This window comes from Parasteatoda tepidariorum, chromosome 3 (genome assembly GCF_982258835.1).
Source record: "Parasteatoda tepidariorum strain Cologne lab strain chromosome 3, Ptep-v5.0, whole genome shotgun sequence".
Lineage (NCBI taxonomy): Eukaryota > Metazoa > Arthropoda > Arachnida > Araneae > Theridiidae > Parasteatoda > Parasteatoda tepidariorum.
The window spans coordinates 40882108-40905328 of NC_141757.1; the positions used below are offsets into that span (position 1 = coordinate 40882108).

Genomic DNA, 23221 nt, shown 5'->3' on the forward strand with positions numbered 1-23221 from the left:
TTTCCATATCTATTTCATAAGTAATAATACTATACATATAACATATGTAATCAATATCATATAAGTATGAAAAATATAATTTTATATCTTTTTTTCTTTTTTTACTTATTCAACACACAAATTACACATTTTCTTCCATGAGGAACACAAGCATACATAGATTGGGCAGCCTGGTGTAATTCCTGATTCGCTCATTTCTAGAGTAAACAATCATAACCAAAATATTATTATTTAAAAAAAAAAAAAAAAGAAGTCCTGAAATTAAAGACAGAGATCTCAGAACATTTTACTGAAGAACAACTCAATTTTCTTAGAACTGCAATTTGTTGTTTTGTACTATATAAGATAAAACACTTTTTAATCTGCTAACAATACTTGACATTTCAAAGATGGAGTCCAAAATATGTACATTTTACAAGATTCTCTTCCCTCTCTTAATAAGCAATAAATTGAGCCGCTTTCTTTCTATTTTATCTAAAATAGTGCAAGCTTCAGGTTACTTGCGTCACAGCTATGGAAAACTTTAAAATTAACAGTGAAGTATATCAGATGTTGATCCCGAAGGGTGCACTAAATATTGATCACTGAGAAATTTCTTGATCATTAATATTTCAAACTATAAATACAATTGGAAATAGAAAATAAATACGTAGTTTTAGCTATTAATATTATTTGTTATTATATTTGTATTATTTATAATATTATATTTATATTATTTGTAATATTTGTATACATAATTTTAGTTATTAATTTATAAATATGTAATTTTAGTTGTTTTAAGTGTCAATTTATATTCATTAATTATACAATTTATTTTTACTGTAATTGCAAGATTTTATTTTTTAAAACTGTATCCAAACAAGAAAAGAAATGTATTCTAATTTGCATTGTTTCTATTTTGTCTGACTTTACTAGTATCTTAATTCTATTTTTATAGAATTTTTTTAAATAATAATTTTAAAGCATGTTATGTTATCCTGATCTAAAGAAACTGTAATCTTAAGGGGGGAGGGATAAGCATTTAGAATCAAAAATTAATGAAGTTGTTTGAAAGAATGTAAAGGAATATTTAAGTGCTAGATCTAATGTTCAAGTTTAATGTTCTTATGACTCACAAAGAATCATAGAAACATAATCCAAGTAAACTATTTCATCTGCAACTTCAGCATTGTGATCTTTGAAAAAACTTTAATTTGAAATTATAACATGATTTGTTAATTACTATTGTAATATAACCATTTAAAAATGCATTTTTACTAAAAAAATCTAGGTTATCACTAATTTTTCCAAAAGTGATCAAATCCAGAAGCAATTCTTGATCACCTAAAATGTAAAATATTTTAATTTCAAGGAAAAGAAGGTCACACATCACTATCTCATAAGTCAAACTTTCCTCAAAAATGAAATTTTGAGTTTAAGTTGTTTTTTGCTTTTACAAACAGAATACTTGCATTTTTTAAGCATAGGAATTACCCCGGGTCATCCTATATATCTTTCATTTCAAATCTGTACTAACAAGTACAGCATAATAATAAAGCTTTAGACTATATTTTAACTACATATCCTTTTTAAAAATGCTAAATTTTAAGCAGTGAAATAAAAATTCAAAGAAAAGTGCCAAAATGCAGAATTTGTAAAACATACTTGCGATCTCTTCCAATTACATCTAAATAACCAACAGCTGGATATTTCTCCTCAATAAACTTTCCATGCAAAACTTGTTGGGTATAGGCAACTAGAGATAACTTATCTTTGTAAGACAATGGAAAGGCCTTGCCTTCTTTTTCTGGAGAAAAAAAAGAATAAATATTACACTTTACTGCTTGTAATAGAAATTTGAAGTAAGTAAAATAAACTTTCATTGAAATTATTCTGAAAGTAATTCTGTTTAATTGAACAATGAAAAGTCCTTTCAACCAAGCGTAAAATATTCATTGTCCAATAAGTATGGAAACAGTAAAATATTTTGGGAAATAAAATATCAGATTAAATATTTAAGCTTCAAATACTTTAAAAAGATAGAGCTTATTGATACCTAATTTGACTCCTCAAAACTCAACCCTATTCTGATATGGTGGGGAAAACTTCAAAATCTCCAATTTTTTTGTTTTAATTGCAGACTTTGATTATCCAGGATACAAAAAAACCCCACCCAAATTTGATCAACAGGAATTTACATTTTAGTTTAATAATGATGATGCTGTTAATCAACAAAAATGAAAATTTGATACAAATTGTTTAAAATTGAGATCACTAATGAAATAAAAGTCAGATCAAAGATATAAATCTTGAACTATTTATTATTTCAAAAATCTATACCTAAAGATATCAACCCGTACTCTCAACTTGGTGTAATTAACAATTCAATATTAAAATTTCAGAAATTTTTTTAAATTACCACATCTAAAATGAAAATATAGAGAATTTTTATCTCTCAAAACTGGATATCTAGACTAGAGGTTATTAAACTTTTTATGCTCTGGAGCAACTTTAAAATTGGAAATTTAATGTAAACATTAATATAATATAAATGAAGCATTAATTACTATATACAATATTAATGTAAACAAAAATTTTATTTCCCAAAGCAATGTAAAATACTTTAATTGAACCACAAAATGGTGTTAACAAAGTACGGTGATTGCGTTATCTAACAATTAGACTTAAGATTTCTCTTATAAATTTGTTTTCACTGATTTTTAATTACAGAAAGTGAAAATACACATGGAAAAATGAATAAAAATCAGGGTTGGCAAGATTTTTCTGCAGGTGGAAAAAACCATGGTAATAACCGGTAAAAACAGGTTTTTGCCAAGCAAAGTGGCAAAAACCTATATTTTCCAAGATGAGAGGACAAAAACACATTTTTGATATAAAATTATTCCTAAAATTGAAATACACTGGTTATCATAAATTAAGGAAAATTCACAAAAATCGCGATAACTCAAGAAATTACACATGGAATTTTATGAAACTTACCCACAATATACAACACATAGTAAGGTATTAAACAACATAAAAAGAAATTATCAGACATTAATAGTAGTATAGAAATTAGCACATGTATAAAATAAACAAATTGGAAGTATCGGTTTGCAATAGAAAAAGTACCTTTAATATGGAATATGATTGCCTCTAGAAGCAATACAGCACAAACAGCGATGTGTGATGCTTTCAATTATGCGGTCTATCAGTTCAATAGGAAGTGAGAGCCATTGCTCTTGTAAAGCAGTTGCAAGCGTGGCAAGGGTCTGAGGGGGCGGATTGATGGCAGATACACGCCTCCCTAGAGCATCCCAAACGTGCTCGATAGGATTCAAGTCCGGGGATCGAGCTGGCCACTCCATGCGAGTAATTGTTTCCTGTTGAAGATAATCATCAACAATGCGAGCTCTGTGTGGTCTTGCATTATCGTCCTGTAACAGGAAGCAATCACCAATTGCCCCGGCATATGGGCGCACATAAGCATCAAGGATGTTGTCTCGATAAACCTGAGCATTCACGGTTCCCCTTGGAAAGACATGGAGGTATGTGCGCCCTCCTAAGGATATGCCTCCCCAAACACAGACACTGCCTCTTCCGTATGCATCTCTTTCACGGATGTTTGATGGATGATAACGGGTCCCAGGTTCTCTCCATATCAAATAACGTCTACTGTCACTTTCTAGACTAAACCTGGACTCATCCGTAAAGAGAACAGGCCTCCATTGATCTGACGTCCAGTGGACATGTTGTCGGGCCCACTGCAAACGGTCTCTCCTATGGCGTGATGTGAGCGGCACGCAAATGGCTGGTCGCCTCGCATACAGACCACCTTCGTGGAGCCTTCTGCGCACAGTTGACGTTGACACCAACCTTCCGGTGGCTGCAGCAAGAGAGGATCTAAGATGTGTCGGAGTAGCGGTTCTATTCCTGCGTGCACTTAATGTCAAATATCGGTCATCGGCACTGGTCGTAACAGTTGGCCGTCCTTGACTGAACCTCCTAGATGCCGAATCTGTGGTTTGAAATTGCCTCCAAAGTCTATGAACCACAGATGGACTCACATTTAGCCATCTGGCCACTTCTGATTGACTCTGCCCTGCCTCTAGTCTCCCGATGGCTCTCCATCGTAGTTCTTCAGGCAAATGATGCCTAGAGGTCATTATTACGAATTGGCTATCTCAGATTTTCAATGTCGCAATCACAGTAAAATTTGTGTGCTTTCTCTCAAACTTGGACTTTTATGCTCCAGGCAGATGACGTAAGCCGAGTGCAGCGCCACTAATTTGCATATTGCAATTTTACTCAGCTACTCTTAGTGGACAACATATGCAAATTTTGCACGGTTTGGCTTACTTTTGAAAGAGTTATCGCTATTTTTGTGATTTTTCCTTAATTTATGATAACCAGTGTATATATTATAAATACGTATATATAATTAAAAAAAAAATTAACAAAATTGATGATTTATTATTCCATAATTAAATCATAATGTATTAATATATCATTTTAGTAGTTTAAAGCATTATTGATCAGAAAATTGGTGATTATTCTCTTTTTTCCAGTGAAATGAACTTATTTAAAATTAATATAACTATAATTTAAAGCATAAAATATCTATTAACATGTGTGGTTAATTAAAATATACAAGTATCAATGTAATTTTCAAATTTGCGCAAATTCAATACTTCATTCATCATCACAATATAATTTGTGCTGTCTCAGCATAGCATAACAGAACACTAGTTTTGAAACATTATTTACAGTCAACCTATTCCGAATTTTAGAATGTACAAATAAAAATATTCGAAAACAATCTTTCAATGGCAGCACTACTAGAAGGACATGAGTGTAAATGAGATTCACAAGATTCATCAATTCACAAAATTCTCTGGAAATATCACAAGAATTTTGTACACTCCACCATTTGCTAGCATCAATTGTGGCTATAACTTTGCTCTGAGAATAATGTTTTATTGAATGGTTTTTCTTGTAATTCAAAATTCAAGAGATATAAAACAAATGGATTTATTCCTGCAAGAAATTCTCCGGCCTTCTCTTTCTGTACATTGCTGAGAAGCTGCCCTTTATATTGTGGGTGTAATAAATAAGCAAGAAGGTGCCAAGGTAAAATTGAATGCACAAATCTTTTTTTTACTTGTATTTCATAAGACTGTAAATTGTCATCTTCTAACAATTTACACCATATATGGATATGTAAGAGTGATATAATGTAAAATAATGCATACCAAAAGTTATTATGAAGAAGTAAAAAAAAATACAATTTGTAAAAAAAAAACAAAACATTTATTTAAGGATTCTAAAATGAAAAGAGGTCAAATACTTTTAATCTTTTTAAAAAAATTTTCTCATGTAATGTATCAAAATTATTATTCCTTATGATTGATTTAAGTTTTTTTCAAGTATTTTGTAATAATATTTAATCAGCAATTTTGATAATTTGGTTTTTGTCGGTTTTTACCACTGTCCTGGCAAAAACCCCTTTTTGCCGGCAAAAACTCCAACCCTGATAAAAATAAATTCAAAGTAAATGGTACAAATCTACAATGTGTTACTCTATTTTGGCATAATTAAACTAGATTTTTAAATATTTTTTTTTTACCTGGTTTGAATAACGCATGAATTTTATGAAAGTGACAAGATTGTTTTGATCTATTTGGTTAACATTCGAACAGTTAATTAACTGGCTGTTAATTACATATTTTTTACACAAATTGGTTTTGGAGAATAACACAAAACTGATACATTAATGGTGATATTTTTATTATACTGCTAAATGTTTCCCTGGAACGGTGATGAACAAAATCATCACAGTTCCAGGGATTTTTTTTAACACACCAAGAGTGATACCAATGAAACATTTTTAACATTTTTCCGATTCTTTACAATAAAAACATTTTTTATTTAAAGCTTTAAAATATATTTGCTATTTCCTATACTTTGAACATGCTCTGCTCATCTTGTAGCACTGGGAAATGCTTCGCAGAACAAAGAGCTCCAGTTAAGGACAGTTACAGAGAGCTGCTTCTTGTTATAAGCTTCTGACATTAAAATAGAACAAATTTTTAATATTAAGCACAACAATATCATGATATATTGTAGTTATTCATTCACATTTACTAAGAAAAAAATATTTAAGTAATGAACAAATGTTTCATAACAGGAATTTAGAGGTTTCCTTATACTGAGTTTTTCAAAACTATTATGTGTCATTATTATTATACATTTTCAAGTAGAAGAAGATCAATTGAACTTAGTATGACTGCAAGCAATAATTCTACAAAGAGTAAATGAAACACATATCTGCAAATATCTTCTTCTGATAATGACAAATCAACTTGTAAACAAGCGAGTTAATCATTTGGCAGATTTATTTTTTGGCATGAAAAACTGAAAGCTAATAATCAAAGATAAAAGTGGTACTATTTCAAAAGTTTTTTGTGCATTACAAATAATCATAAGAATGATTAGACAACTGATAAATTTAATTAATATATCTTGAGCATTTAGAAAAAGTTTTAGATTAGAGCAGTAACATATTTATCAGAAATTTGTATGGATGATTATAGCTGTAATATGTTTACCAGAGATTTGGATGGATTCAAGCGCATTTATAGTTTGTCTAGGATAAGAACTCTCCCCGCCACAAAATCTGAGGCCGTCCGCTGTTATGGAAACAAGAATAGTGCATTTCAAGGAGGGTAGCTTCTCTTCACTCTCGGACTGACACAATAGATCGAAGAGAAAGATTCCCTTTCTTTCGCAGACCCGAGCCAATACCTGTCACCCCACACCCCTACTTGAAATAGTTAAACCTTATTACCCTAGTCACCGACATGGGTCCAGACGAATGGCTAGGGGAGTTCTTACCTTTAGACAAACTATACTACATACAATACGGCATAACATTTTACTGTTTACTTCTCTCATAATGAAATAGTTTGCAGGCAATAATAAAAGAACTTGAAACAAATTCTACATTGAGAATTACATTTAAATATATGACAGTGGTAATAAACAAGCCTTCTTTTAAAGCAATTAATATAAAATTATGTTTCACACAGAACTAATTTTTCAGTGATAAAATACTTATTAATTACAATTTTTATACATAAATAATTCAGAAGAAATATCGCATGCAAAATTAAAACAAGCACCAATACCGGAATTTATTAAACTATTTATTAGACTTAATGCAAGTTAAATTATTAATTAAGAAACAAGCTACACTGAAAAATAAAAAACTCCACATCACAGTTAATAATGTAAACAAACCTTTTAGAAATTTAGTAGCTAATGAATACAATTCATCAGTATTAAAACCCCATGTCTCTAAGAATTCGTCAGAGCTTTCGCTGTCATTTGAGGGTGAAATAGAATTTAATGTATCTTTTTCAATGGAATTTATATTATTTTGAACACAGACATTAACAGGATCTCCATTTACGGAGGCATCCATTTTTTCTTTAACTGTTTGTGTTTTGTTGCCATCAAGGGAATTTTTCAATGTAATCATTAGGACACATTTTTTAAAACTCTGCTAGCATAATTTATAGATGGCGCTTAATTTCATTAGTTTAAGTATGTCAACGCATGTGGATTATAGGAATGGATAGAGAACTGAAGATAAATAATAGCACACTATTATAAATAATTGTCATTTAATATCTGGTAACTTAATATTTCTTTAGTTTCGATATGTATTAAAATTAGGGCTCCATATGAGTCCTCAGCCCTAGACTCCGACCCCACAAGTGCCATGAGTAAAGTTAATTGTTGATTTCCACAGATTCTCAATCATGTTTAGGTTGGGAATATTTGATGGCTATAGGAATACGGTAAACTCATCCTGGTGTTCTTCAAACTACTCACATATACTGTGAGCTGCACGATACGTCATATTCGCGATCGCAACGCTCGAGTACGCCCTCTAGCGGGAGCCTGTAAATATCAGACATTAATTTATCACGTTTTCATTTAGTTCCATCAAAATCATTGGTAGAGTCAGACGCCATCTTCTTAGCAGTAAATAAAAATCAAAATTTCCCTAAGGAAACGCCGAAGAACTTGAAAAAAATCTCCAGAATATTGAGATATCTTTCACACCCAGAACACGCCGAACATTTGAAGAAAAATTTCTCAATAATTTTAAACTTCTATTATCAACAAACTTGCAACTGATAACTTCCGATTTCTCTATTGCATACTGTTGCAGATGTGTGTATTAAGGCAAAATGCAGTTCTTCTGTCTTCAATTCATTACAAATTAAAGTGACGTCAACATTGCTTTCGTTATTCCGATAAATAATTGTGAATTCAGAACGTACAAAACTGTAATAGTTATAGAGTATTCTTCTTCGTTATAGAATAGTATATATTTTTGTATCCATATAATTCGGAAAACAACAATAAAAATTATCCAAATTACTTGAAATAGTGCCATTTGTGCTGATTCTTAATTAATTTTTATCGTTTTCTTGGTAAGTATTTTTTAGTTTTGAAAGAATAATTTCAATTAGAATTCAGTTATTCTGTTTTTAGCTACTTATTCAAATTCATATCAAGATCTTACAATTATAAAATTTTGCTGTGTAGTATATGTTATCTAAAAGTAATGAAGGGATAATCTAGGCATGTATTATTTGAAAATAACATTTTCAAAAGAAGAACATTTTATCTGGAATTCCACGGATTTATAAAAGAAGTGAGTGTTGTAATTTTTATAATAAAAAATTTGCTTGTAAATATTTTTTTTTTCTTATTTGATGATAGTTCTCTACAGAATGGTTTTTTACGTCTGATTAAGAACTATAGGAATAATAAAAAAATAAACAATATGAAAGTTTTTATTTCAATGTGAAGAATTCTTAGAATTGTTTTTTATCCTAAGAATTCTTTATTTTCCGTTTTTTAGTTTATAATTTTTTGATAAAAAGTATTGTCAAGAAACTTTCTTTGAAGAATTAAATGATATAACATTATGTGTTTATGTATACTTTTTATATATTCTAATGTTTCAAGTAATATGATTCAGAAAAGTATGGAATACGAATTCGGTACTTACGTATTAACGCCACCGCCGCTACAGATTTGGCGGTTTTTAAGTGCCGCCAATCTATGCTTAAAATTTTTGCGACAAATCATAAAATAAAACACTTTATTTAAAATCGAAATAGTCAATCGGATTTCGATAAAAAATGAGCCGATATAGAGTTTAGCATAGATTCAAAACAATCATATCGCCATATGAACTCTGATAAATAAGATTCCAAATGAAATAACATTTCCGAAACGGACGTTTACCAAGATAAAGTTTCATGTCGTGGGAATTAATGCATTTTCATTTTTGCGGTAAAATATTTCGCTCCTTTAAAATTAAAATTGCTTCTTGTTTTGTTTTTGGCAAATCCCAAAGATGAATTTTCGTAGCACTAAGAAATGGCGACAAAAAAGAATTGTTTTTCTTTGTTTTTGTTTCGTCAGAATTCCTTATTTTACGTTTTTTAGTTTCTAAATAATGATTTTTATTGAAACTTGAAATTTTTTGATAAAAATTGCTGTCAAGAAACTCTTTTTACAAAATTAAATCTCATAATATTATGAGGCTTTTGTATACTTTTTGTTCATTTTAATTTTTGAAGTAATATGATTCTTAAAACTATGGAATGTAAAACTTAAATGGGCCTTTCATGTTATATCATTAAATTCAGTAAAATTATTTCTCGGGCATTAGGTTTCAACTCTTATAAGAATGTACATATTTTTTTCTGTTTATGTACAAATATTTTTCCGATGTGTTTTGGATATTCCTTCTCTAATAAAAGGAGATACCATTTTGTTTTCGTTTGCATAAGAAAGGATATCAAACATTTTTCTTTTTTTAATTTAATAAGCCACGATAAAGAAGGAACGTTACAATCTTACACGCTACGTTAAAGACGTCTCCAGAGTAAATGAATGACTGTTCATATCGAAATCGCAGGTATTAGTCTCATACAACAACGCCTTCTATAGTTCGTTGCGATTGCGAATTGTCCTGCTGGTAGATGTCATTATTGTAAAATATCATATGCTTATGTCCATCGTAATTTTTGTTAAATGGTTTATTTATTATATATCAGTTTATAGATGGTAACGAGAAGAGTTTTGTGGTTGCTATGGTGCCTATTTAGAATGTAAATAGTTTTTGAGTAAGAGATTTGTCTTTCGGAGCGGCGATGCTATAATTTTGTTGTTGAGATAATAAATCTTCCTTCTACTAAACGTAATAGTAGAGTTTTCTTAATTATTTGATTCGAAGTCCTTTGAGTTTTATTTGAGGTCAGTTTTTATTCTGTATCTTTTGACAATTATTCTGAGGGGAAAAAATTTCATGTAGAGGTTGACATGGCCCAAAGGAACAAAAACGTACTTGTCTTTGTGAGTAGCGCCTTCTAGAATGATCACTGCATCCAGAGAATGCGACGAAACATATTCCTCAAATCATAAGGCCCCCTTCTCTAGATTGAACTCTTTAGGCAATCATTGCAGGGTATTTGCATTCAAACTTTTCATGCTGTGGAAACGAACGCTCACCTATTCGATGGAGCATAAAACGTGATTCAGCAGTAAAAGCCACTTGTTATCACTCAGTGGACATCAGAATGTAATACTGGCATGAAAATTCCAGCCTTCGTCCTCGATGAACAGCAACAGAGGTGCATAAACCAGGCGTCTGCTATTGAGCCCCATGTGCAGCGATGCTCGCTGAACCGCCCTTGAGGAAACCAAGTTTTGATAGTTCTAGGTTCATCTGGGTGATCATTTGGTTGTACATTTATTCGTTGTTCACCTCTACCATCTATAACCCGTGGTACTAGTGCTCCACATTTGCTGCATCACTGATGTTGGATAGGGCCATTTTGCCAAACACGGTATACTTATACCATGGCGACACGCGAATAGTTTTCAAAATTAACTGTTTCAAAAATGTTTACATCAATAACAGGAAATACAATGATCATGTTCTTTCTCATGTCGTATAAATTGCTTCGTTTCCACATTATGCCAACGATTACAATGTTCATCGATTCCCTATCGGGCACTTTTTATATATATGCTTCTTTGCCATGCTTTCTGTGATTGGTTACTACACGTTGATGTTAAATTTGGTGATGTTTATATACACTACTAGCCGTTAAAACTGCTACAAAAGGAAGGAATGCAAATAACAGAATGATATTTTTTGGGCACATACATTATAGTTGGACGTAAGTGATTAAATTTTCAGGATATTTGGAGGAATAGATCCTGAGGAATCAGTACTCTGAGCAGCCTCCCCTGGCAGTAATAACAGCAGTTATTTTCCTGGGCATTGAGCCGAACAGAGATTGGATGGCATGGACGGGTAGAGCATTCCATGCAGTTTTAACATTATGCCACAATTCATCGACCGTAGTGACTGATGAGTGGTGGAGTGCCAGTTGTTCAGCAATCATTGACCAGATGTTTTCAATTGGTGAGAGATCAAGAGAACGTGCTGCTCAGGGCAATACGCGAACATGTTCTGTGTCAAGCAAGGTCAGGACAGTGCGGGCAATATGCGGTCATGCATTGTCCTGCTCAATTCAGCGTTACGGAGGCCACGAATATAAGGCAGAGCAACTGGCACTAACACATCAGAAATTTAACGACTGCTGTTCAAAGCGCCGGCAATGCGAAAAAGAGGTGATCGAGACATGTATCCAATGGCATCCCATACAATTACTCCAGGTGATGGGCCAGTATGACGATGTCGAATGAAAGCTGCCAATGGGCGTTCTCCGCGATGTCACCAAACACGGATGCGACCATCATGATGCTGTATACAGAACCTGGATTCGTCTGAAAAGACGACATCATGCCATTCCTGCGTCCAGGTTCGTCGTTGATCGCACTTTTGGAGGTGCTCCTGCCTGTGATGCAGCGCCAAGGGTAGCCAAAGCCATGGTCGCAGTGCTGGCAGTCCATGCTGCTGCAAACGTAGTCAAACTGTTCGTGTAAACACTTGTTGTACTGCAAATGGCATCATTTGTTGACTCAGGGTTCATGACGTAGCTGTACGATCCCTTAAGACTATGTGAATAACATGCCTGCCTTCTCGGTTGTGATGGGGGGCCGCTGAGATTCTGCTCGGCGTTTCATATGACCGGTATGAATTCATCGATTCCATATTCTGCAAACAATCATGGGATCTCGACTAACGCTCTCAGCAATATTTCGGTATGATAAACCGCAATCCCCGGTAGCCGATCAACAGCCCATTGGTTGGAGACCACTTCTCTAAGGTATCATGATAAAATTACCAAATTTGGCCACATAATTTAAAATCGTGTCTCACTGTTAATTTTGACAAAATAATTACCAAAGTACTTTGCGAAAAATTGCCAAACTTTTTGGTGCTTTTATGGAGCTAGAAGAACAGTTAACTGTAACATACTCTTGTAGTTTTGACCATACTTTCTTTCTCAGTGTGAAGATGAAAATCTTGAATGGTTAGCCTAATTGCAACAGCTTTATTTATCAATCATCATCACTCCTCTCACTCCTTTTAAACACTTTGCAACTCAACGGTAACACTATATTTAAGTTTAGTACATACACTTAACATTAACAGGAATAATTCAAATATTAGTTCACTCAAAATTCAAGATATTATAAATTTTTTAATTTTTTTTAATTTTATTTTATTTTTAATGAGCTGCACAATCAGTCTTGCCGATAAACAGACCTAGTGCATTCTCCAGAGGTGGTATCCACTCTTTCAGGACCACCACAATGGGTGAGATACCGTTGGTCATGTTAATTTGGACGTCTAGTTTCTGTCACACTAGATGGCAGCACCGAGACTCTATTTGGATGCTAAAGTGCACTAGGAATTTAATTTTGCCGGAAATGCCAAGAGCCAATAAGGCACTCCAGGGATCTTTTACATGCCGCATAATCATACGACATGGCCGCTGAGGACTTTCTGCATCCCGAAAATCCGGTGTCTGGGCCGGGGACCGAACCCGCAGACTTGGGCTCAGAAGGCCGACGACAAACCAACTGCGCCACCCAGCCATAATTCAAGATATTATGTTCGATGAAAGAAACAGCATTTAAGTAATTAATTTTTGAATGGCTTTTAAGCACATTTTTCAAATAAATACTAAAACATTTCAGATCATTGACTTTAAATAAATATTAGGAACACTAGAAATTTTCCTGTTTGTTTAGGAGTCAGAACGTTAAACACCGGAAACGACGAAACGAAAACAGGGAATTTCAATTCTCTGTTTGCTTACGCAATATTATTTATCATTTCGTGTTTTTTTCGTCATTTTGATAAAAATATAACTTTTTAATAACCTTGAAAATTTCTTTATTTACTGCAAATATTTAAAAAATATATCACCTGTTTGATATATTTCTGATAACACCTGATTACTTCCCACGCGATCTTACTTAAAATGAGTCAAGTTAGTAAAATCAATACCATAACTAAAGTGGAATAACATGAAGCTCACTAGTGCAATTATTTTATGCTGTAAGTATATTTGTTTTTAAATCTTTAAATTACAAAGGGTATCACTTTCAATTTAAGCGGTATGATTTTTCCTGCGTTTTAATGATACTTAACTAAAAAAAAAAAAAAAATCAGTTAATTGTAGATACACTGCGAAGAAAGAAAAATTCAAGAAACAATTATCGTATTGCATGGTAATGATATTTCTGAGGAAAAAGAAACTTAAATTAGGCATTAAAAACCAAAATATACGTTATTTGAACCAATTCCGTTAATATAAACTGCTGTTTGTAGAAAATGCAACACCATGAAAGAATCATCAGAATCAAATGAAATTTAATGCAGAAACGACTTGTACTGATACAAATAAATGATGAAATTTTCAAAACAAAAGAAACAAATTAAGCGTCCGAAATCAGTATTTGGTGCAGCCACCACGCGCTGCAATAAGTGCTGCTATACGACGTGGCATGGAGTCAAACAGATGTTGAATATCTGCTTGAGGAAGAGAATTCCATATCGCTTGTATGCGCAACCAAAGTTCGTCTTTGGAAACTGCAGGACGCGGATCACGAGTGAGACGCCGACCAACCATATCCCACACGTGCTCAATAGGCGACATATCCGGCGAATAAGCAGGCCAAGGAAGAAGTTGCATGCGTTGTGCTGAACAGAAGTCTCTAACAGTCCGCGCAACATGTGGGCGTGCATTATCCTGCTGAAAGATAGCTCCAGGGATGCCTTGAAGGAAAGGAACGACTTCGGGCTGTAGCACTTCACGGACGTATCTGTTGCTATTGAGATTACCCTCAATTCGTATCAAATTGGATCGTCCATGATACGAAATCGCACCCCAGACCATAACTCCGGGTGTTCGACCACTATGTCGTTCAATAATACACTCAGGAAGGCAGCGTTGACCGGCATAACGTCTAACACGAACACGGCCATCATGGGTCCACAAATTGAAGCGTGATTCATCTGAAAAGACAACTTGGTGCCAATCAGCTCGCCAGTCTCTGTGCTCAAGAGCCCACTGCCGACGCAGCCGTCGATGATCCGCCGTGAGGGGAATCCTGTATAATGGCACCCTTGCACGCAATCCACGGCGCAGCAGACGACGACGAATTGACGAAGCCGACAATTGTACACCTGTAGCAGTAGACCAATGTGCTGCCAGCTGCCTGGAGGAAGCTGTGCGATCATTCACCGCCATGCGGAGCAGGTGTCGATCATCGCGCTCTGACGTCACCTTCTGTCGTCCTGTGCCTGTTTTTCGAGTTGTTCGGTGCTCGTCGGTCCACTGCTTCCAAACTCGCATCACTGTGGAACTGTTCCGCTGCATACGAGCTGCTATTGCGCGATAGGAAAATCCTCCTTCTCGAAGGCCGATTATCCTCCCTCGTTCAAACTCCGTAAGTTGCTTGAATTTCTTATTCTTCCGTCGTGGAGGCATACTCAGGTCTCACTAAACGTTTGCCACTAACAAATAATCATAGACTATTTTCAACGTCCCGCTACAGCACTTTATTTATACGCTTTCAGCATCAATTCAGAGGGCGCTGCGCGCGTCACGCACGCGCGATGGCTCTGAAACTTTATTAATTTGCATAATATCCTATAATTGACATTTGCTGCGAATTTCATTTGATTCTGATGATTCCTTCATGGTGTTGCATTTTCTACAAACAGCAGTTTAGTAACGGTTTACTTAAAATTCTGCTTTGTAAATTATAGTTCGTATTCTCACATATGCAGTAAACAATACAAACTGAAACGTAAATTTGATCGAATGTTTTTATATAATGCTCTAATGTGTCATAATAAAATTACAAAACTTTACCACATTTTATCACATATAATGAAACCAAATTCTATTATTAATTTTACCAAAATCATAAACAAAGAGCTTTAGTAAAAATTACCAAGCATTTTGGTGTTCTCTGCCATACAGCTAGAAACACGGTAAATTCTCCGTGTATAACATCGATTTCCGCGTTTATTGAAAACAATTATATTTTTATGAACATTTTTGCTAAAATGTTTTCAATCTTCAGTTTAAAGGATGTTTAATGCTCATATTCATTGCTACAAACCATTAGATTGGCAAGCGAGAGATTAACGTAACTTGAAACATTTATACTCACTACCCACCTTCTTCATATCTTGCAAAACAAATAGTTCTATATAATGATATTGTATGTAGTAATGTTATGCATGGAAATTTTTTACCTAATACGCTAAATAACTCAAAAATGTTAAAGCCATAAATTACATTCCTGAGAGTAAAACAGACACTTTTATTTAAGTTTAATTGGACTGAATTCAAACTTAATTATACCTGTGTGTTAACAATGTTGACATTGAAAACAAATTAATGTCTGTGCAATTATATTTTAAAGTAATATTTTATGTAACAAAAATTCATTATTATTTAATACACTTTTCAATATACTTTTAGTTTTAGCTAGCTTAGCTACATGTGATTTTAAGTGCTTTGATGATTCCAGAAACGCTTGTTATTCCGAATGGTTTAAACATAATGACGGAGACTACGAATATTGTTAGTAAGTGAAACATTATTATAAATTTATTAGGTAGCTACCACCCCTGCTCAACATGTTCGCCAACCCTCAGAACTGTTTTCGCAGTTCTTTTCATTCTACCAAAGTTAATCTAGAGATGAGCTAGACTATCATTGATTAACTGGAGTACATTTTGATGCAAATATGTTGGAGCACCATCTTGCTATAAAATGAAGAACCGAGAATCACTTCCTTCCAATTAGGGAACAACCACTATGATAGCGTAGGTCGATAATTGCGACAACTAAATAATTTTCTCACGAAGAAAGAGAGTCCAAATAATTGACTATATTTGCAAAATTGATTTTTTTCACCTAAAATCAACAACAGAACTTTCTTTTTGATTAATCCAATATGAAACACTTTTGTATTGTTAATTTTCCTGGCCTAAAAGAGAAGAGTCTTTATGCTTTGAATGATAATCCAGGTAGTTACCTGAATTATCTTTAAATAATTTAAACTGCAACCGTGTGAAGTAATTCCTCAAAATCTAGCACCTTTAGCTTACGATGCATCCCATTGCTGATATGTCGCTTACCCATCCTTATTTGTTTTTGTGGAGAACTTCATTGTATGAAGGCAATAAGTTATTTTTGTTCATTGTGCTACCATCTAAAAGGAATTTTAAATACTTGTAAAGTAATCATATGTATGGGAACAACACAAAAAATACAATTTGATGTGAAAGTGGGGGCTGATTTGTTTCGATAAAAAGAGGGGGTTCTAAAGATATTTTCTCAAAGTCTCTTATAAATAGGTTTATAAATACGGCCTTAAAATTACATAGGGCTAACAGGGAAATTTTAAACCAATTAACATATAATTTAACACTTAAATAGTCATAACGTAAATGGTTTAGAGCTTAAGCGGACAGAGAAATTTTAATTCAAACTAATGAAATTCTAATGCTCTTTATTACATTTACTTGGATTTTGTCACTTATAACGAAAACCATTAACATAGTGTTAACTAAATAATTCCAAGAAACTGAAGCAATAAAATATTACCTGATAAGAAGCTTTATTCCCTTTAAAAATTAACTCGTGCCTTATTAATCATTAACATAATGATTAATAAGGCGCCATCTATTACTAAAATTCGGAATTATTTTTTTCTTTTGCGATATTTTTTTTCTTATTTCGTAAAAGCTCATGTTCCGCAAAAACAAGATGTGATATCGAAGCTGCTTTGGTTTGCCATACTGGATTTTCTGAAATAGCGGTAAAAGCCTTAGCCACAGAAATTGATGTTTGTACAGAGGGTACAGCAGCCACTCTGACAAATGATAATTTTTTTTTTTAGATTTTTAAATGTCAAATTATAATCACCCTCTAGACGTTTTGCATCAATAATGGATGATACAGAATTACAGTACAGTATTAATGATGCAGTACAGTATTAATAAATCAAAAGAATTTCAAATTTTGGAGGAATGATTCAATCTATACATTTGTAGTACCACTCCAAATATGACAAAATGTGATCTCAAAGCTTCAATGGTTTGCCATACCGGATTTGCCGAAATAGCGTTAAAAGAATTTGTCATAGAAATTGATCTTTGTACAGAAGGCTCAGCAGCTAATGAAGGTAAATTTTTTTAGAGTTCATCAGAAAATGTTCATCATTTCTTATCAATATTTGAGTTTATTACAAATTTGTATTATTTTTTATTCTTTTAGATTTATTAAAAATTGCCATCACCAAAGTCAATAAATTTAAAATTTGTGATACTTTAACGTTTGTTGCTGAAGTCAATAGTTTGATTGAATAGAACAAACGCTGTTTTAACGACAAATAAAATTTTTGAATGCAAAAAATTCTCAGTCCATAATAGTTTTAAAGCATTAATATACAGTAGGTAAAAGATCTCGAAGTGAAATTCGGTTAAATTGACAAAAATATACATAGATTATTGTAAATGCATGTAATAAACTTTTTTATGTAACATTTTAATATATTTTAAGAAATATACTGGTTGAATTCGGACGTAGAAAAATTGCATCCTTGATTTAAATGAATGTTGCGTTTTTTTTAAATGTAAGTTTAAAAAAAACTTAGAACGTAAACTCAATGTTTTTAAAAATATGTTTTAAACACGTTTAAATTGCGTCAAGAAGAAAGGACTTTTACCTGTTTATCAATAACTACTCTATTGATTATACCTAGTTTTTAAACAGGTTATTAATCTGTTTTGTTCTATGTTTTTATCGAGAATTTTGTGCTTTTTTGAAAAACAAGTAGCTTTTCATAAACGCATCATCTTTCATAGTTTATTTTAAACTAAACTCCGGTATAAGAATTTGCAATAATTTAACTGGAAAAAGATAAAAAGTTTATTTTAAAATGAATATTGCATTTTAAAAAGTTACAATATTTCGTTAATTTTCAATAAATGCTATTTTTATTTATTAGATTTATTTGTTTTAATTTATTTTTTAATTTAATTATTTTGTTTATTTGTTTTCCATTTAGCCGTGAAAAAAGATAAAAATTGTAGCTTCGATACATGGTTAGAATTAAAACATTGTGACGTAGAGGAAGCTACTATATGCCAGTAAGTTGTTTTTGTGCAATATTGTTTAAATCAATTTACATTTCAGTGTCTAGTACATTTTCAGGATAGTTTAAATTTATTCAAGATAGGTAGTTTCATTAGTTAACTATCTTTTAAACATGTTAATTAAAATAATTTCATTTTTGTCAATATGGCATAAAAATATTTGAATCAAATTCAACAGGTCTGTTGCAGATGGTAATAGAGTGCGTAGATAAATATTCATAAGTTTTTCAAAACTTGTTAAAAATATTTTTCACCACAGATTTATATGAATGGTGTTACTTTCTTCACGCTATGAGATTTGAACTGCAGGATTCAAAAGTATTGAAACTTACATATCAAAACATATGCTTTAAATTATGAAAATTGTTTAGTAAAATTCAAATTGGTTGCATGCAAGTTGATTTTGTAGCTAGGGTTAAATATAACGACAGCTCAAAATAAACTGAATCAATTCTCCCAGATGATTCGAATAAATGTTTGGAATTATCAGTTGCATCTTTTTCTAAAGAGGTAATTCATTCGAAATATTTTAAACAAAAGCAAACAATCCTGATTTTTTTTTTTTTTACAAAAGGGCAGAGTAGTTAATAAGTATATGTGACCTATCAGAAGACTTAATACAGACCTGAAGATTTTAGACAAATTAAAACAATCAAGAGATACAGGCCATCAATTAAAGCGATATTTAAATACGTAATTCATTGAAATCGGGAACAATTTTGCAATTACTTAAGATTGAATCACCATCAAAAATATACCTATTCAAATCATTGATAATCATAAACTTTAGAGACGTCTATCATTTATTTATATCAGCAATACAGGATACATTTTTTCTAATTTTCTGTTAAGTGCTAATTTTCTTTCAAGTTATTAACTTTGAAGAAAACCAAGTTATTAACCTTTGTTAAAAAACATTAAAAATGCGTAAGCGAAGACTAAATTTGTTCCCGAAATAAGTTCAATTAAATATTTGCAACTTTTAATAACACACAGAGAATTTGATACAGACCAATGGATGCTGTGATTGAATACTAATAAACCTATTTGTGTGTATTGACCAATTCAAATCCATTATCAGTATTTGAATCAGATTCTAAACTATGTTTAATATTTGAAATCAACTTATAATCGTAATCATTATTTATTAAAATCATAAGCGATAGTCAACTATCAGATAACCAATTTTCATATTCCTTAATTACGTTATTAATTTAAATAAAATAATTTGTATAAGATTTAAAACTATGCTTAAAATTTAAAAATAACTATTTTTAATAATAAGCGATGTTAATTAAAATCAGTGATTGAGTGTTCAAGTTTCATAATTTTTCGTTAGGTATCAAATTTTTTTCCAACATTCCTTCACAGTAATTTCGCTGTAGCTCATAGTAACTCAAGGTACAACATCATTAAGAAATATGGCGGCAATAGAATAAGAAATTAGAATCAGGGGACTGAGTGTCCTTAAAATGCTTCAGAGACATATTTAAAAAACATTTCATAATAAAAATATAAGTTTAATTTTAAGACAGAGGAGCAAATGAAACAGACAAATAATACACAGGAATAAATATATAGGTCTGATTTTATTTAAATAAATTGATACGTATAAAAAATAGAAAAGTTCTTTATTATTCGAATCACTAATTTTAATCAAATTCAAAATTGTGTTTAAGATTAAAGCAAACTTCAAGAGTAATCGTAAGAAATTTATATCGTTGATTTAAATCAAAGGTTCAATATGAAATTTGAATTATTCCGCAATTAGCGTAAATCTTGTTTGTAATTTTTCTCCTTTATTTCTTGTTGTCTTTCATAGAACCTTTGACATAGCACAAAAATGTGTAGACAAGATTTTCTCAAAATGCTCTCGAGACACTGAGAGAGCATTTCAAGATGCTTATAAAGCTTCTGCAGAACTACGAAAGAAAGTGTGTGAATTCCAAGAATAAGTAGATCTTGGATTGACAACGGAAAGAGAAGATTGAAATCGAATTACATTTGTAATTTTCATCACGAAATCTATCAAAAATATGTTTATTTTGATATCTTGATTAGATGTATTATAATAAAAAACAATAAGTTGAAGTTATATAAGACTCATCATTCAGCGCTATTGGTCCACCATAATCATCTCGCTTAATGTATTTTTTTTAATCCTTGAAAGGAATGAAAATCAAAAGATGAGGAAACGTTACCAAAATCAAGTGAATGTTATTGAAGACGATGGGAAAACATTTTTATTGCTGGGTAAAAATTTGACGTTTTTTCTCATTATCGCTCTTTACCGTTTTTTTTTTAATGTTTCTGGCAATCAAATATGTTTTAATGTAATTAATCCCGATTTCTTTAATAATCTTCGTCAATGTTTTATAAAAAGGTTTTCTTTTCTTTTCGGCTATTTTTTTCCCTATTGTATAAAAGTAAATCTCCTCCGCATAGTTCCTCTGTTAAATCAGGGGTATCAGGAAGATTAAGGCTCCATAGTTTCGTGGCTGATAGTATGATAGGAAAAATGCCATCAGCTTGCGAACTGGCGTTCTTTAAATTTCTGACAAGATGGTCTGAGCTGAACTGAAGCTGAGTAGCTGTGCAAGTTTTCACCGGAGATAGTAGGCCCAGCGATAGCATTTATTCCTTAATCACTTATTCCTCAATGACATCAAAATTGACATTTAATAAAAAAAAAATTGAAAATGCCATGTTTTTAAACTTTAACTTGTTTCCTAAATGACGCTAGTAGATTTATCATAATTCGAAATTTTGTGAAAAATAACAACTATGAATCAAAATTTCCAACAAAAACAATCACAAAACTAAAAAAAAAAAATGATAAATACAAAAAAAAAAAAAAAAAAAAGAAATTTAGTTACTACATTTTGCATGTTGACTACACGGAGAAGAAATTTGTGGGGAATATACCGTAATGTATGGTAATCACATTTATGGTAAAATAAAAATTAAAGGGAAAATAATTCTGGTAATGAAATCAAAGTCCATTTATTTGGTAACTTTTTCCCTTTACATGCTTATAGTTAGCTGGAAATTCTAGTTTTCAAAAGTATAATTCTTATTACCACACTTTCAGTAAAATATTTAACAAAAAAATAAGCTACATGCTTAAAAATTTTCCATGAAAACATTATAGAGACTTTTCTCTTATAGTAATAATTAGATAATAAAACACAATGATATGGCAGCAATAGCAATCTTTCTCTGGGTCATTCTCACGAAAACTGTCATTTTTCAGTTCATAAAATCCCAAAAAAGTAAAGTGAATAAAAAGCTCTGAAACTTTTTATATTAATAGAAATATGTAATGGCATTATAAAGAAAGTATATATCCTATAAATTATACTTAATATTTAAATTAATTAATTTTTTAAATAATTTATGTATCATTAATTAATTTATAATAATTAATAAATTAATTTAATAAATTAATTTAATAAATTAATTTAATTAATTAATTTAATAAATAAATTAATTAATTTAATAAATTAATTTATTAATTTTTTAATTTATTTTTCAAATTAATTAATAAGTAAATTAATTATTTTCACTATTTAAAAAGTGAGGGAATGATATGTTATTTTAATGCTTGTTTTTATCTAAGTTACATCTACCTAAAGTTTGAAAATGATAGCATACTAAGTATATCTAATATTTATTATAATTTAGTATATTTAATAGTTTTTACAGGTTTGGGAAATGAAATTGGCTGGCACGATTGAACAAAAAAAAATTTGATAATATATTCATCTTGAATCATTCCCTCACTTCAGCGTCATTCCCTCACTTTATACACTAGTGAGGGAATGACGAATTCAATAAAATTTAAAAATAACAGTTAGGCCTAATTAATTTCTGAAGTCAATCACATACAATTATATTCATACAAGAAAGCAACATATAATTATCCACTTTCTCGATGAAGTTGTATTTTATTTTACTCTAAAAAATGACATGAGGAAATGACAAATGTAAAAAATTTTACCTGGTTTGATTCATTCAAACTTATTCCACAGCAAAGCTTCTTTAAGTTGAAGATGGAAACATACTGCAATTTTATTCTATGATGCCAGTTGTTAACTTCTGAAGTTTTTATTGAAATATTTTTATTCTAAGAAGATTGCAGGTGATAAGAACATTGTTGTGAGGGAATGACGCGAAACACTGGGGACAAAGTTTAAAACAGTGCTGTGTTAATATTTTTATCAGAAATTAAATTTAAAATTGATTTTCTGAATTCTATATCTCAGTATTCTGAAATAAAGAACACGAATTTGTAAAAATTTTTTTATTTATTTCAGAAACAATTTTTTTCTTTTTTTAAATCAGCAGTGGGGACAAGTGAGGGAATGACATATTGGTATATTTTAATTACCTAAAATAAATAAAAAATAAAAATTGATAATTTTATTTTTATTCTTTTGTTAGCTTGCATTCTGAAGGACACTTTCCCTGAATTTTTTTTTCTTCGTAAGCTGTAAAACAAACATAAAATATACTGGGGACGTGAAAATGACTGTTTTTGTGAGAATG

At 31.5% G+C, this 23221-nt stretch overlaps 2 protein-coding genes across 2 annotated transcripts in view; one reads left to right on the forward strand and one right to left on the reverse strand.

Moving 5' to 3' along the window:
* LOC107457268 (Golgi resident protein GCP60) overlaps positions 1-7494 on the reverse strand; it is a 44128-nt gene extending 36634 nt beyond the window's left edge. Inside the window, exons 1-2 of the mRNA XM_016075398.4 lie at positions 7279-7494; positions 1645-1786 (exon numbers count right to left, since the gene is read on the reverse strand). Of these exons, the coding sequence (XP_015930884.1) occupies positions 1645-1786; positions 7279-7462 (326 nt within the window). The 5' untranslated portion in view covers positions 7463-7494. The remainder of the gene's footprint in view (positions 1-1644; positions 1787-7278) is intronic.
* A 5944-nt stretch (positions 7495-13438) lies between these two features.
* On the forward strand, positions 13439-20768 carry LOC122273899 (uncharacterized). Its single transcript, XM_043057878.3, has 5 exons — positions 13439-13549; positions 15990-16095; positions 17570-17700; positions 18586-18667; positions 20496-20768. Exons 1-5 carry the CDS (start codon positions 13519-13521, stop codon positions 20626-20628), a joined length of 483 nt encoding a protein of 160 aa, XP_042913812.2. The 5' UTR covers positions 13439-13518; the 3' UTR covers positions 20629-20768.
* The last annotated feature ends 2453 nt before the right edge of the window (positions 20769-23221 follow it).

Coding starts and splice junctions, on each gene's coding strand:
- LOC122273899 (XM_043057878.3), top strand. CDS start 13,519: ATGAAGCTCACTAGTGCAATTATTTTATGCT. Junction 16,096..17,569: donor GGAGACTACGAATATTGTTA/GTAAGTGAAACA, acceptor ATACATTTGTAG/TACCACTCCAAATATGACAA. Junction 17,701..18,585: donor AGGCTCAGCAGCTAATGAAG/GTAAATTTTTTT, acceptor TTTTCCATTTAG/CCGTGAAAAAAGATAAAAAT.